This window comes from Dermacentor albipictus, chromosome 3 (genome assembly GCF_038994185.2).
Source record: "Dermacentor albipictus isolate Rhodes 1998 colony chromosome 3, USDA_Dalb.pri_finalv2, whole genome shotgun sequence".
Classification (NCBI taxonomy): domain Eukaryota; kingdom Metazoa; phylum Arthropoda; class Arachnida; order Ixodida; family Ixodidae; genus Dermacentor; species Dermacentor albipictus.
In genome coordinates this window covers 12,919,970-12,935,474 of record NC_091823.1, presented here as the reverse complement: position 1 = coordinate 12,935,474, position 15,505 = coordinate 12,919,970, and the positions used below count along the sequence as shown (strand labels likewise).

The 15,505-nt window shown below is 45.6% G+C and overlaps 1 protein-coding gene across 2 annotated transcripts in view; it reads left to right on the top strand.

Annotated features, from left to right (window-relative positions):
- kibra (WW and C2 domain containing protein kibra) overlaps positions 1-14,365 on the top strand; it is a 54,575-nt gene extending 40,210 nt beyond the window's left edge. The window contains exons 13-18 of one of the 2 annotated variants that reach the window (XM_065428025.2): positions 2,254-2,510; positions 5,593-5,691; positions 6,280-6,445; positions 9,129-9,202; positions 9,286-9,401; positions 13,586-14,365. In XM_065428025.2, coding sequence (XP_065284097.2) covers positions 2,254-2,510; positions 5,593-5,691; positions 6,280-6,445; positions 9,129-9,202; positions 9,286-9,401; positions 13,586-13,754 — 881 coding nt within the window. In that variant the 3' untranslated portion in view covers positions 13,755-14,365. Of the gene's footprint in view, positions 1-2,253; positions 2,517-5,592; positions 5,692-6,279; positions 6,446-9,128; positions 9,203-9,285; positions 9,402-13,585 lie in introns of both variants that reach the window. The other variant, XM_065428024.2, reaches the window with a different exon arrangement.
- The last annotated feature ends 1,140 nt before the right edge of the window (positions 14,366-15,505 follow it).

The following is a 15,505-nucleotide window of genomic DNA, read 5'->3' as shown; positions in this document are numbered from 1 at the left end:
TCGGTGTCAAAAGTTTTCAGACCACAGAATTTAAGAAAAAGCTGAATGTTTCCAGCCTGTAAACAGTGTAATGCTGTATACTTTTTCTGGCTACAATCACAAGCTGCTAAAATATTCCACATTTTGTGAAGTCCTGCGGTCCTTTAAGTTTTTGACTCATTGTGTGTAATAGACTTCCATGAATATTCTAAATTTCAAATATCAATACAAAATTTTGCTATTTGCACACTCTTGGGTGACCTGCTGCAGTGACTTCATGGCTTCATGGCTGCTGAGCGCGAGGTTGTGGGTTTGTTTCCTGGATTCCGCAGCCACGTTACAACGTGGGGCCGAATACAACACTCGTGTAGGTGCTGCACCTAGGTGCAAGTTTAAAAAAAAGCCCGGGTAGTCAAAAAATTAATACAGAGACTCCCACTGTGGAGTCTCTGATAGCCTGTATGTCACTTTGAGGCATTAGACTTTTATAGCCAAGATTTTTTTTGGTTGAAGAAAAACAAAGTTGCAGAGCTGAAAACAAAACAAAAATGGCTAAAGGGAACTACGCTGCAAATTTGATTTGATACAATTTTAAACAGCTCGAATGAGCAGATGTGCAGCGCTTGTGCTATGTTTGTACTACAGTTGAAACCCATGATAACGAAATCCTGCGACTCGATTCTCGCAAAATATTTTCGTATCCCGGGCGAATGCTCATAGGATTCAATGCATTTTGTACCTCTGGACAATGTAATATGACTGTACTACAATCCTGCATCAACAAAATTTGTCAGAATGTAACCCTGCATATTATTTACTCAGGCAAGGCTATCAGGCTTTAAAATGTGCTCAATTGCGATTGCTTTGCACTGAAATTGTGTAAAATACAACCACATGATGCTTGTGTGGGTGCCCCATTTCTGTTTACAAAAACAACCAAGTGTAGAAGTGATCGTGTGCACTGGAAATACAACATGACTGCCATCTTGTTTGTTGATCGCCCATTTGAAACAGCATGCATGTTGCTACCGACGTGACGACAGTTTTTGCACACTTAGAAGTTCGTTCGATTCGCCTGCAACACTGTGAACCAGTTCAAGGCTGTTCATGAGAAGTTCAGAAATTGTGCAGCTCGATTTCTTCGATGCAGGCACATCACGACATTAGAAACGAATGTCAAGGTGCAGATGCGGTGCTGGTGTTTCGTTTTTTCTGATTAACGTGCGCGGAGTGCGTAAGCTTAATAAAGTACTGAACTGCTAGGATGGCCAGCTCCTGAGGTGCAAGTACATTTGGGTGGTGCTTGTGTAGACACAGCAGATGCATGTAAGCAGGGTTTTAACAGTGCTTGCGCATGTGCATTGTGTCGTCTGCTGTGCGGCTGTTTCGCACAAGTATGTCTGCACCAACTCGGCACTGACAGTAGAGAGGGTGCAGCAAAATCATGGACCAGCCCTCCACTCTTCCTGCACCTGTTCAAAGGGCACCATTGCTGCACTGCTGAAACAAATGCCAGTGTGCAGCACTTCGTGAGCTGGTTCGTTTGGGTGCAGGTGAATTGAACGTACCTCTAGTGCAGTGCGTAATGTGCACCTCGGTGAGAAAAATGCAGCAAGGACAAGGAAATCCATGTCCCACCGACGTGGAATTATTTATGGCACTTGAGATGGCAGTCACAACATGGAGTACCACACATCGGGCTGTGATTGAGCAGTTGTCTGGGAATACGCACCCTTTCTTCAGGAGCGCTGGTTTTGATGCCGTCGAACAGGCATAGCATAGGAATTTGGGTCCGGACGTTGATTTACGCGAAGGGGTCGTAATCTGGATCGATTGCCTTCGGGTATGTGAGATGCGACCACTTCCACACTCGGCACTGAACCTATTGGCGCCTACGAACGACAGCATGCACTGTAAAAATGCTGATGCATGCATGGAGCACTGATGTTCCCCGCCTGGTGCCGAGTTATGCAAAATCTCACAAAAGTGATCATGCCTCCGAAAGCAATTGACCGAGAATACCGCTCCATGGCAGTGCTGCCACTGCTGATCGACGCATGCCGGGCACTTTGTACTGTCAGCAATGCAGTGCTACATCCTTGAGCAAGCTTGCCAAAGTAGGCTAACGGAATTTTGACAGTAAGGTTTCGTTCTGCAATGCATTATGCTGTCTCATTTCACAAGAACTAAATTCTCGCTAAAGTTAATATTTCTTTTGTGTGTGTTCCCCACCGATTTCGTTATTGCGAGGTTCAACTGTATGCCCTCTTGCAGGTGCACCTTGCAGAGAAGAGCAGCAGCCTCGGGAAGAGCCAAGAAAAGGAGGCACCCTGAGGCTGTCATCTGGGGAGCCTGTGGTGCACTGTGACAAGGAGACCAATACTGAGTGCGTGTTCCAGCCAGAAGGGCGCCGAGGCCGCAAGGGCGTCATGGGGGACCTGGCTGTGAGCTTGGCCGTGCCTGCAGCGCCGATTTCCCCAGTCAAGCGCTCACAGACTTTCGGACCTGCAAGTCACCCTTACGTCTGCAGGGTGAGGGTCAGTGCATGCCTTTTCTTGTTCTTGCTTCTAATTGCAGGAGTGGATTGAGTGAGATCACATTGCACTGCTAGTATATTCTCTGGCTCCTTTGAGGGTCTGACTTTATTTCTCATTCTACACTGTTTTTTCCTTTCTCCCATACTCTGACAGCTTTAGTTACTATTATAATGGTGCAAAGAATAGTCATGCAATACAATCTCCATTACTGTTTATTCTGACTGCCTCTTCTCTTTGACATTTAAAAAACTGTCTTCTTGCGTCAGCTTTTTTCTCATCTAACTAGCAAGTATGATGTCATCTAGCTCTGCTGTGCCAAGTTTGTTGCTCTTAGTGTGCTGCCTCTCAAGGCAAATCATTGTTAATGAAATGCATATGTATCCCTCAATAGGTGTGTGCTGGATCTTTACGTATATTAAAGTTCATGTGTTGGCAGGTATGCAACATGTAATAACACCAAGGACTGCATCCCACTAAAGTTTTCTGCTATATTTTTCTACTATCTTGGTGAAAAACCCGGCTTTTAGGAAAGCGCATGTTTGGGCTCTATGTGTGATAAATTACCTTTTTGTAATTATCAGTGCCTCGTTCACCACGAAGCTACTTTAAATCGAGTATATTGCGAGCCGTGGCAACATGGAGTAACTGCTGCAACAACCCCAACTTCAAGAGAGCGCCATTCCCATGCCATCTAACCAACCATTCTTGCACTTTTTTCGCTGCCCTTGGTGGCAGCTTGGGCGAAGGATAAATCGCTTGTGATTAGACCAAGCGTGCACTCCTTGAGCAAGTAGGGTAATGCATCGCTCCTATATTGGCTGCTGCGCACAATGGCGTAGTGGTCTCGTCCAACGATTGCCCAGCCCGTCATCTGCTGCAGATGTTTGCCTGCTTCTTAGGTCTTTGTGTGCACCGCTTCACTTCTCGCTAGTTTTACGATCACTCGCTGCACTCTCTTGAGTCTTCCCTGCCTTTAGGATCTCTCGGCGTGCCTTCTACTTGAATAGCCATAGCCTGCCCGATCATTGTGTGTTTGGATTTGACATGTGAAATGAAGCTCAAAAAGCTACACATGTTCGGTGCGCGGAAGCGCTTTATTAATTTTGTCCACATGGCAAAGTTGAATCTGGCAAAGCATGGCACAAACAATTACATCGACTTGTCTAGCAATGTATCATATTTTCTACCGGTACAAAACGATTGTATCGACACTACCATCTACAGTGAAACCTCATTAAACTGTAGTTGGCCGGACGTCGGAAAAAAGTATGTACTAAACGGTAGTACTGCTTAAGCAAAACAGCATGAGATCGCCCACTTACCTGTCAAAAATGGAACTTGGGGAGAGTGTGATGAAAGGGCAAAAACATGCAGTATTTATTCACTTCGCGCGATAAAGGTCTTATTTTTGTTTGATTGCCGCGAGCAGCGACGACAGCGGCCTCAAACTTACTGAAGCTGCAAGCCAGCTTTTCAGCCAGCCCCCTCTTCTCTGCAAACACTCACATGGCATATTCCTCATTGGCGTTGCCTATTCTCCTTGCACGGGTGCAGCAGCGCTGCAGTAGTTGCGGGGTGTTTTTTTCATTACAGGGTGTTGTTCTTAATGCGACGATTGCATTCTTGAAGCTGATATAACGCACAGCTTCTGCCACTGTCAGGCCTGAATTGCCCGTGCTGTCGCTTTCCATGTCATCCTCATCACTGTCGTTAGGCAACACTTTGGCAACAACAGAGGCAACGATGGCAAAAAATCGAACCTCGTAGCCGACATCTTTTGGCGGTCGCAACAGCATTCTTTGCATTCCATATGCCACACACCGTAGTCAACAGTAGATCCCTGTCGCATGCCAGCACCGACTTCTTCGTGCCACGTGCGATAGCACAAATTATGTCCAATTTTTCTGCTTATGCTTAGCACCCGGTATTTTTTATCCGAGCTTCGGCATGACCCGAGTCCTTGCGTGCATGACGCTGAAATGATGTTGATGTGGCTTCACACGAAAACGCACGGGATGCTTGGAGGCCGTTGTTCCAATCTCTGAGGCTTGTTTGGCCCGCCCGATAGGGACGATGCACCACCGTGATTGTGCGACGAAAAATGGAAACATTACGTGTTAACTGATGCGTATGCAATAAGCTGGTATGGTTTATGCGCATACAAGACGCATTATGTTCAGTGGCCGCTGAGTCAGCGATTTAACTTTGCTACTTCTAATATACTACTGTTTAAGCAGGTACAGTTTAACGAGGTTTTACTGTACTTATCTTCTCTGCCATCGGCGGAAAAATGCATCATTGTAAGTGTGCCTGGTGTCCAGAGTGCATCAGCCTCGGCAATTACAGCCTGCGCATAGACAAGGCCAGAAAAGAGAAGCAGCAGAGAAAGAAAGTGCACAAGGACACCTCTAGCTACTCTGCGAGGTCCTGAATAAATTTCTGAGGGCAAGACCAGCCAATTTTTTCTACATATTGTTTCAGAAATTTGTGATAATCAATTAATGTTTCAGAAATAGCTGTCTCATCAACAACACTAATTCAGTGCTGTAGTAAAATGTTTCTGTAAAGAAATTTAGAAAAAAGGCTCCGTCTTGCCTTAAAGTACCTATCCTTGAATCATCATCGCCATTTTGCTTTCGTGCTGCTACCTACACCATTCAATTTGTACTGTAGTGCAACCCACTAAAGGCACCAAGCATTCTGCGGTCACATGTGCAGTAAAATAATACATAACGAATTTCGCAGTGCCAGAACATTTCGTAAATTCTTTAAGCCTGGGCTTTGAACCTACCCTGAAACTGTCATGCAGACATCTCAAGAAACAAATAAAGTTGTGGTCAAGGATAGCCTCTCTTCTTAATGTTACGGTCATGATCAGTGTAGGAAAGTGATAGGATGAGCCCTGCTTGTTTCAGAAAGTTCAAAAGCAGGTGTAACAATAAAGTTTGGAGCACTTTTTCAGTGCGATGACGCAGATAAGCCGAGTTTACCCAAAACATGGACGGTGGTAATGAGGATGCCCAAGAGTGCACCTGTGAGCTCTGCTGATTTTTTTGTGCTTGTTTGTATCTTGCAGCTCAACCGCAGCGACAGTGACAGTGCCATGCCACTGTATCGGAAGAGTGGCCCTTTTCAGAGAAATGCTATGGAACGTAGAAGCCTACGATGCAAGAAGGTAAGGACATGCCGAATGTGATAAGATAATAATGCTGTTCTCAGCGTCTGTTAAACCCTGTGAACACTTTGAGGCACTATGGTTACGTGAAATAACCACCACTTTATCATCTTTTTCTGTTTGCATCATGGTAGCTTTCCTTTTGTTTCATTAGCACAGCTTACTTACCCAGGTATAATGTGCACAATATTGCCCAAAAATTGGGTCTGAAAATTGGCTACATATTGTAATCGGAAAGGACATTGAAACTGCATTTGCGGCAGAGCCAGCATTATCACCATTGTTATCACTTCATTTTTTTTTTTTTTTTTTCCTTAGAGGAAGCGGGTGCTCTTTAGGTTAGCTTTGGTGCCTTGTTAAAATCGGGTAAACGTGCCACGATATTTTTGAAGTTTGTTGCATGTCATCTGTAAATCTGCCCGGACACCTATGGTAAGAATTCTATTTGCAAGCTTGGCAACAGCCATGCTGCACTTTATGCGTCCTAGGTGTGGGAGTGGTTCCCAAACTTTCTAACCCCAGGTAAAGCATCCAGCTTTCGTGTAGATTTGGGAACCTTGCTCATTCATTGTGTGGTTTTGGGTGCAGTCAATGGCTCAGGGAGGCAAGACGGCCAGCCACGCATCAGGGGCCCGGACGTCCCTGGATCTGGCACTGGATCTGCAGGCATCACAGACGCGGCTGCAGCTGCTACAGCAGGACTTGGCTCGCCTCAGGGAGATGAAGAGGCGCCTCGAGGACACAAAAGCAAGAGGCAAGTCCCATTTTTGCGTCGACGTGGATACGTTACTGACCAAGATACGTATTTGCCATTGAAAGAAAGGAAAGATGAGAACACAGAAAAGTAGAACCATTGATACTGGCACAAAGTCACAATGGCAAGCAAAGAAACAGACTTTCATACTTTGCATGTCTTTCTTTCTATGTAAGCGAGAGGTTTGCAGGAATATATAGGCTTGAAATTATCACTAGTGATGTGGCGGTGGAGCTAATGTTTCATCAAGGCGACTCATAAGCTTATCAGGACAAAGACAAGTCCTCTTGTCCAACTACTGATGATTTTGTTCTGTGCACATATATTTTTAATGGTAAATACAGTAAAAGCTCGTTAATTCGAACGGCAAGGGGAAGCCGCTTCAGTTCGAATTAACGAAAGTTCGAACTAACGAAAGTGAAGGAGGGCAACAGTACACTGCGATTTGGAAGCAGTAGGGCATGTCAGAAATTTGGCGTGTCAGAAAGTGATGGCGTGTGCCGCGGGCACATGCCATCTTCAAGTTGAAGCTCTGGGTCCGACTGTGCCACACCACCGATGTCCACTGAAACGAACGTTAGCCGAGGCTAAACACCATCACAATGAATCGCGACGGCCGATACCTCCTAAGCAGAAAACAGAGGTGCACAACCGATGAAGACTGCCGAGACAAAGACGCTGAACATGTGAAGGTGGCGAAGGCCCTGATTCGTTGGTTCTTGATTGCAAGCGCAGCTGCGAGGTACTTGATTCGCTGTGTTTTGGAGCTTGCCGTGCCATCTCCGCACAACATTAACAGCTGTACAAGATTTGCAAAGCCTCTGAGATTCGCAACGGGCAAGAAGTCTCGGAGGTTACGTAGAACGGAGAGGCGGCAGCCGCCGCTGCCTTCTGGCGGACCCCGCGTCGGTTAGATTTTTGTCCGATTTTGCCTTCTCTCGCCGTTCTCTCCGTTTCGGAGGCAATATAGCCTTGTGTGTAGGCAGTAGGCGCGTTTCTCTGGCCGTGTGCCAGGCGAGCGTAGTTCGAATTATCCGTGAGGGAACCTTCTCGCGTTCGAATTAACGGACTTTTTTATACATAGACTTCTATGGAGCTTGGCCGGACCAAATTGTACAGTTCGAATTATCCATAAATTCGAATTACTGAAGTTCGAATTAACGAGCTTTCACTGTAAATATATATTTCAGGAAGCATCCAAGTAGGCAAAAATTCCGAGGCACATTTCTTGTCTACAGTAGGGCCTGTCTTTTTGTGCATATTTTCTGGCTATATTACCTAGAAGTGTTTCTACCTTTCTGTATTCTGTTTCACTGCTCTTTTTAGGAGTTGTTCTGAAGCACATTGCTGATTGTCCCTTTGCTTACATCACTTTCAGTGCTTGCCGATTGCCTAAACAAGCGGTAAAAGTCTCATAGGGAATTAGTTTCTTTGTACTCTCTTGTCAGTGTTAGTTTTTACATTGATGCCGTGTTCATAGACAAAATCAAAATGGCAAGCAGAAACGTCACAGCTTCAATCAAAGTACATTGCTACAGAAATTTTTCTATATTGTAACATCACACAAGTCATATTTAAATGTGAAAGTAATCACAAAAAAGGCTGTTGCTGTGTACCTTCGATAGCTCCTGACAAAGTTGAATTTTATTGGGATGTCTGTTGTTCTTAAGCCTTTTTCACTGATCGCATGTTTGAAATGTGACACTCAAATCACTCGCGAGACATCGTTACTTACGATTGCATATTTTGAACATTGCCTGTGTCTATTTTTGTTCTGGTCACCACTTGGGATAACCCTGCTTGAACGTAACTGAACTTGAATTATGGTGTACTGAAGGATGAATTTCATGCCATCTAGCCCTATAGTGGGTGGCAGCCTAAGAATGTCATTGCACCACTGCAAAGGGCATTTGTAAAGTGTGCCAGACAAGTAGGTCTGTGCTCATATGCATTACATCAAACGGACGTCAACATCTGAAACTGGAATACAGAGGGCAGCAAGCACTGGGCGGAGGTTGTACTGAATTGAGTTGGCATAGGTAATGTGCACTCCTTTGTTTGGGTAGTTACAGTGACACCACAACATGTAAAATTAATATTAGGCAACGCACTACTGAGTAGAACACAAAAGGTGGAGTTTTATCTGAGGCTGACCTCTGTCTTCCTCAAGTTTTTCTCTCCTTGTCTACATTTTATGAACTGGGTGGGGTTGCATAGTACAGACATCACTTATTGCATAAGGTTTCAACAGGTTTGAACAATCAACTTCATTGAACATTGACACTGACCTTTCTGTGTAGCACACCACACCACGACGCACTTCACTGTTGTTTTTATTTCCCCACAATGCTCTATTGCATATCTGCGTTTGAAGCAAATGTCTTATGTTTTTTGCTTCTGCTAAGTAAAGTAAACATTCCTGTTTATTTGCAACCCGCCGTGGTTGCTCAGTGGCTATGGTGTTAGGCTGCTGAGCACGAGGTCGCGGGATCGAATCCCGGCCACGGCGGCCGCATTTTGATGGTGGCGAAATGGAAAACACCCGTGTGCTTAGATTTAGGTGCACGTTAAAGAACTCCAGGTGGCCGAAATTTCCGGAGTCCCCCACTACGGCGTGCCTCATAATCTGAAAGTGGTTTTGGCACGTAAGACACCATAATTTTTTTTTTCTGTTTATTTGCAGGTGAAACTGAGATACCTGCCTGGCTGGCTGATGATGAACGATTGCGACAAGTACTAGCAGCAGCAGACCGCCAGGTAAAATATATGAGCCTATTGTTGCGAAGTGAAACTCCAGTAATGTGCTGCATTCTCAACATCTCTTTCTGCTGTTGCTGCAGGCCTCGAGGCAGACAGTGGAGGAGAAAAAGACGGAAAAGTTGCTCAAGAAAACTTCTCGGGAGATATACAGGTTGCGCAAGAGTCGCAAGAAACAACCTGACATGGCGTTTTTCAAGTATGTTTTCTTCTGCTCACTTGAAACAGCCAAATGTGTGAGAAATACTGTATTTACTCTAATGCACACTTTCTTTGCGATAAAACGGGTTCAAAAATTTTGTGCGCATTAGAATCGAATACAACCCTAATATGGGCTGCTTTCTTATACACGTTCAAAAAGCCGACGTTCGATTTCGCCTGACGTCATTAGACCAGATTGGCCTAGGCCGCAAAATCGAACGTCGGCTTTTCGAACGTGTACAAGATAGCGGCCCTGCGTTAACATATTGCTAACGGCATTTCAAAATGGCCGCCTCGTATGTGCTTCGAGCCTAGCTGCCTTAGCTTTCTGCATGTGCTGTGGTATGTGCGCTTAGGCAATGCTTCCTTTGGCTTAGGTTAGTGCACCGTCCGTCTTCCCGTTCTCTATGTTTGCCCTATCAGCATGGAAGTGCCAACTGCAAAGATATGCTGAGTTCATCGTGATGCCGCCATTAAAAGGAAAGCAATCATGCGTGCTCAGACGGACAGAAATCAGGCCACGTCACGGGCGTTCGGAGTTCCCGAAACTTGCATGCAGGACTGGTGTAAACAGGAAAGGCGTTCTACACTGACAGCTGCTACATACAGCGCGGCCCCTATCGTGAAAGTGATCAGGGGCAGAGACAAGAGTCTATGCATCTAGGCGTACCACGCTGTGTTCTCGTTGCTTAGTCCACATCGAAGAGAAAGGCCGCACAAAGGTCAATTCGCTCGCTCCTGTTATCGCACTTCCTCACTCCAGCGTTTTAAAGAGTTTCTGCAGTCATTGAGTTAGACGTGTTCATGCTTGTGTGCGCGTGACACCTTGTTTGTTCATTTAGTTAGTAAGCGAATACGGCTGATAGAACTACTATCCTTACTTCTCGTATAGCTGTCTACTAATTTGCTATCGTAATCAATGCTTCGCCTTTCGCACGAAACTGCGACTTTTTTTTTATTGCAACTTTAGTGCATTGGGAGTAAATCTTTGTTTTTTTTTCCAAATGAGATAAAGTTGTATTTCTGTATGAAAGGGTGCGCAGTACTGTTAAGGACTTCTCTTTCTTTAGGTCACGGCAAAGGGGTGTGCTTACAATCGATTTTTTTTTTTTTTCTGCCACAAAAAATGGGTGCATGTCACAATCAAGGGCACATTAGAATCAAGTAAATACAGTATGTGCGGAGCTGCTTATTACTAAACATGTTGCTGCTTATTTTTGCGGTCATCGGCTACCTTGTTCCCGTGTCAAGCTAACCTATGACCTGTCGTGTGGTGCATGTTTATCATAACTGCCGTAGCGTAGTTTTCCCCTGATAGCATAATTTTCTCTGACATGCTCAACATTGGTGCTAGAAAAAGTGTGAAGTAAACTGGCAGGGCATCGTACTTGCAGTGAGACATATTTAAAGCATGTTCCAGGTGTATGTAGTGCGCAACTGAATAAAAATGTATGTCTTGCATTGCGCTTGCAGCCTTCATGACAGTTCTTAGAAAATTTCAGTTTTATTTTTGATGTGAATAATTATGGGTATCTCATTATAATTCATTTAGAAACAAATGTGAGTGATTTATGTGCTCTAAATCATAGATTTCTGAGCTTCCATATGGGCAGCTTATTTCCATTTTGTCAGGGGCCCAGACGCGCGAGGGATACACCATGTTTGCCTGACTCTTGCGTGCATGAGTGAGTTGTGAGAGAAGTGTATCAGGGGACTGCATCTAGTTGCTGTGGAGGAGGACTCGCTCTGCTCTGTTTTTCCCCAGCTGAACTGCACTGACTGACTGCGAATGGATACTCTGCAATAAGACCTCATGACATAACAGTCGCAGCACTGCACTCTCACTTGGGAGATCCGCCATACATTTAAAAAAATTTTTTTTGCGTTATTATGTATATTGCTGCTCCTTTTGACTTCTGCAGTAGTTGTTCATTACCTACAGTTCATCACCAGGCCTGACACTGTGGTAGGGTGTCGGGTAGGTGGGTCGCGGTATATCCCGCTTTAGCAACCGCAGACCAATGAGTAACGACATGTTACTGCTAATTTGTTCTATGCTTCACCATTACGGTACTCTGTGTCAGCTGCTGTGATCCCATTTGGATGGAAGTCAAGCACCGGTTCTCACATACTGCACATTGCCATCGCCTAGAGATGAACGGGGCAAGGCATTCCCTCCTCCATAGTACCTAGGCGCAGTGTCCACATTTCTATATCGCAACTCACGCATGTGCACATGCGTCAGGCAAAAGCAGCGCACCTCTCGTGTGTTTGAGCGCTTGAGAAAATAGAAATACGCATATTGCCATCGTAAACAACTCTTATTTGCTATGTTGATGCAAAAGGAAAATGCATTGAAATGTGTGCAAATGGCCCTGCACAGTATAACCATTCCAGACACTTTCTTCACTTTACCTCCCCATCTTTGTCTCTTTCTGACTGATTAAAATGTTATGTTAGGGTGTTTAATGTCCCCAAGGAACTCGCGAGCTTGAGGAAACACTGCACTGGGGAAGCTCTGGATTAATTTTAACTACCACAGTTTCCTTAAAGGGCCCCTGAAACGATTCAGACAAATTTTGTAGTCGCGTAGGGTACAGCTAAAGTTAATCATTCGCACCACAATTTATGTGAAACATCTCATATTAAGAGAGCTATGGACGATTACAAGTTACCCTCCTCCATAGTCGTGCATTTTCTCCTCAACTCCTTCGCCGAGTGATCAGGGCTAAGCTCCGCCTTCACTGGCTCTGCGTCATGATGGCACGTCATGTCGTCGACTTCCGGTTCTATAGGCGCGAGCGTGCAAAGCCTCTCCAAACTCTCTGCCAGCTGCTTGGCAGTTGACCGCAAGCGAGAGTTATCGAAGCAGCGTGCGTCGCGAGCTGGTCATTTCGGCGGAATGGTGGAGGCATAAACTCAAGCTGATGAAGGGACTTTAGCGTAGACGTATGTGAGCTGCCTGATCAGTCTCCACGATCCAGCCACCCGTTGGCGCAGAGCTTAACCAGCCAAAGAGCTAATATTGTTCTAACCAAGTGTAAAACATTTTGAACATTTACAAAAACAATGTGTTAACAAATACACTCCTGCGGAAAATTTACACCAGCAGCTAAGAAGAATACATTTCATTACTGCTACTGTGTGTGGTTGAGCTCTGTGCCACCAGATGGCTGCACCATGCAGACCATTCACATTTGCACTTCTGCTAATTGCGTGAAACAACACAGTCAAACAGCCAGGCCCGCTTGCATTTACCCTAATACCAGACTTGCGAAACGCTATTGCGTTAGTAATCTTCCAATGTAAAGTGACAGCCGCAAACGTGCAAATCCTGGTGCCGATCGGATAGCGGCAGTCCGATGCACTGCAGCCAGTCCGCTCGTCTGCTGCCTTGCAGAGGGACGTGATGTTTCAGCTTGCCATATTGCCAGTCGCTACATTTGCAGTCCACAACGCAACAAAGTCGAATCATAGTGCTCGAGAAAGACTGAGACCGACTCTGACCACGGAGCACTTGTCAAGATGGAGCATGTTGTAACACAAGCAGACGACGCTTGTTGTGTGCCGGAAGTGCTTAAATGTAGTAAGAAATTGTTCTTGTTCATGCTCTTTCTGTTACTTTCTTTTTATAGAAACAAATGGACTAACATTCCAAATATTACGAACATCATTTGTTCACCATAAAGGTGGAAAAGTTATCAATGATGCGCCCTGGACAGCTAATCGAATAGCTCACACTACTGGCGTTGATTGGGTGATTTACGTCGTAGGGGCAGCTGAAAATTCCACCAAGGAGTGTGCTGTAATCAGCAGTGATGTACATTTTTTAAAGCCTTATAATAAATTACACGCTTTATGCAGAGAACTTAGATGCTTCAATTAATGATCAGAAGGACCTACTCTAACGACTCAGTATGTTTGTACACAGTCGTCAAAATTGTTTCAGGGTCCCTTTAATGAGCACTCAAAGCAAGGCACACAAGCGTTCTTGCATTTTGCGCCTACTGGAATTTGGCACCCATGGCTGATAACCAAAGCCGCAACCTGACCTACAGCATAAACCCTTTTGCAAGTATAACGCCCTGCAAGTTTACGCATTTCTGCCTCATCATGTTTTCTTGCACACAGCAGTGAGACTCTCAGATGCTAATTGAGTGCTGTGTGCATTCTGCCCACCAGAGAAAAAATGGCCTTCTTCACACGGGCCCAGTCCACCGTTCCTGTGCTTCCTCCTGAGGCCGACATCGCGGAGGAGGAAGTGGCGCGCTCCCCAGGAATGCCAACCGCTGCATCCACCCAACAGCGCTACGAATACACTGTAGATCCTGTGCTGGGTGTACAGGTGTGACATCAAGACACCCAAGTGCCTGAAGTCTACAAAGGCGGCAGACCGCCGCGCCACACACTGAAACATCGATCAAAAGTACGGCCTTGCATGAGGAGTAAGTCTCTCACGGGGCCAGCTAGCCATCGGCAGACCACCAGAGCCGAATGCCCGAAACCTGAGCGTCCCTTCGGAGCTTGTGTACGTACCTGAGACCACCTCAAACGCCGTAGTCGCTGTGCCAACCATGGCTGCTGCTCTAAGCCCAAGCCAAGGTCAAGCCATAGCCATGCTGTGCCCAGCCTGCGCCCCGGTGTAACGGTTTCGGTCACGGACACTTACGAAGCACCGCTGCCCACCAACACACGTCTTACCTCTTTGCCGCAGAAGTGCCTTACAGTTCTGTGCCTACTGTAAATTATTTGGATGCTTTTTTTTTTTTTCTTGTGATAAAGTACAAAAAGGGATTTATGCTGTTGGCCTTATGATGTACAGGAAGGAGCCATGTGTAACGTCACCACTTTTTTTGGACTTTGTTTTTCCATTGTTCCATTTGGCCTCCCGCACCAAGACATCTGTGCCTGGGGAAACAACACCCTCTACTTTTTGGACAATAAAGGTAGAACACTGACGTACCTAAAGATTTTTTTCATTCCTCTGTGGCTGCTTTCAGAAATCCAGCATTTCGGCTATTGCTTTATCTACGTGGAAAGGTAAGCACAGAAATTGTTTAGTAGATTGTTTGCTCCTTTGCATTAGGCATTGTTTTTCATGAGACACCTTTACTTCTGCTGGGGTCGGTTGTGTGGCAACATAAGACCGTACTGGCGTACCGGGGAACGTTGATTCAACTCTTCCACTGCTATTTGCAATCACCTGTTCTCCACGTGCCTCTGGTACCAAATGTACTTTAGCTTCATCAACTGTACAATGCTGTATGCAGCATAAGCAGTGGTAAGTGCACTTCTTGCAACTTCATAAGCAACGTAATGCCATACACTACACGCAGAGCCACATTTAAGTGGCCTGTTGGAGCTTTTGCATCCATATGGTCATTCATAAATTTTCTAGATAAAATGTTTAGCACTGCTTCCTGGTCAGGCAGAGTGGTGCCAATCTTGCACAAGACCAATTTGTCGCAGTTCAGGGGAACGAGGATGCTCATGTCGGCTTGCAAGATGAAGTGTTTGGACAGCAGTCAAACATCGCCATGGATTACGCCACGGTATTCTGAATCTGTGCGGAAAACATGGAACAAGGCAGTACCACACTTGTACCACCATCATCATCACCATCGGCCAATTTTTACGTCCACTGTAGGACGAAGGCCTCTCCTAATGATCTCCAATTACCCCGGCCCTGCACCAACTGATTCCAACTTGCGCCAGGTATCCAAAAAACCTCATTTTCTGAAAGGCATCATTTAGTCGCATTGCTGTAACTTGATGGAAGAGCAAGACAAGCACTGCAACAATTGTCCCATAGCCGGAGCTATATAAGAGGCAGAATTAGTAACACGGCGCTCAAAATCCTCAGCAGAGTTCCAATCGCTCAGGGACAACCCACACATAACATTATCTGGATACCAAGCCACGCAGGGATCAGGGGCAACGAAGGGGCAGTCAGCCTAGCTCGAGGGATGACCAGCCGAGCAGGAACGTCAACCGCCCCTGAGGGGCCACAGATCAACTGCGGGAACAGCTATTCAGAGCTATTAAACCTCTATAAGGGGCTAAGATATCAATATCCTCCACCACATAAAGCATTAACAAAGG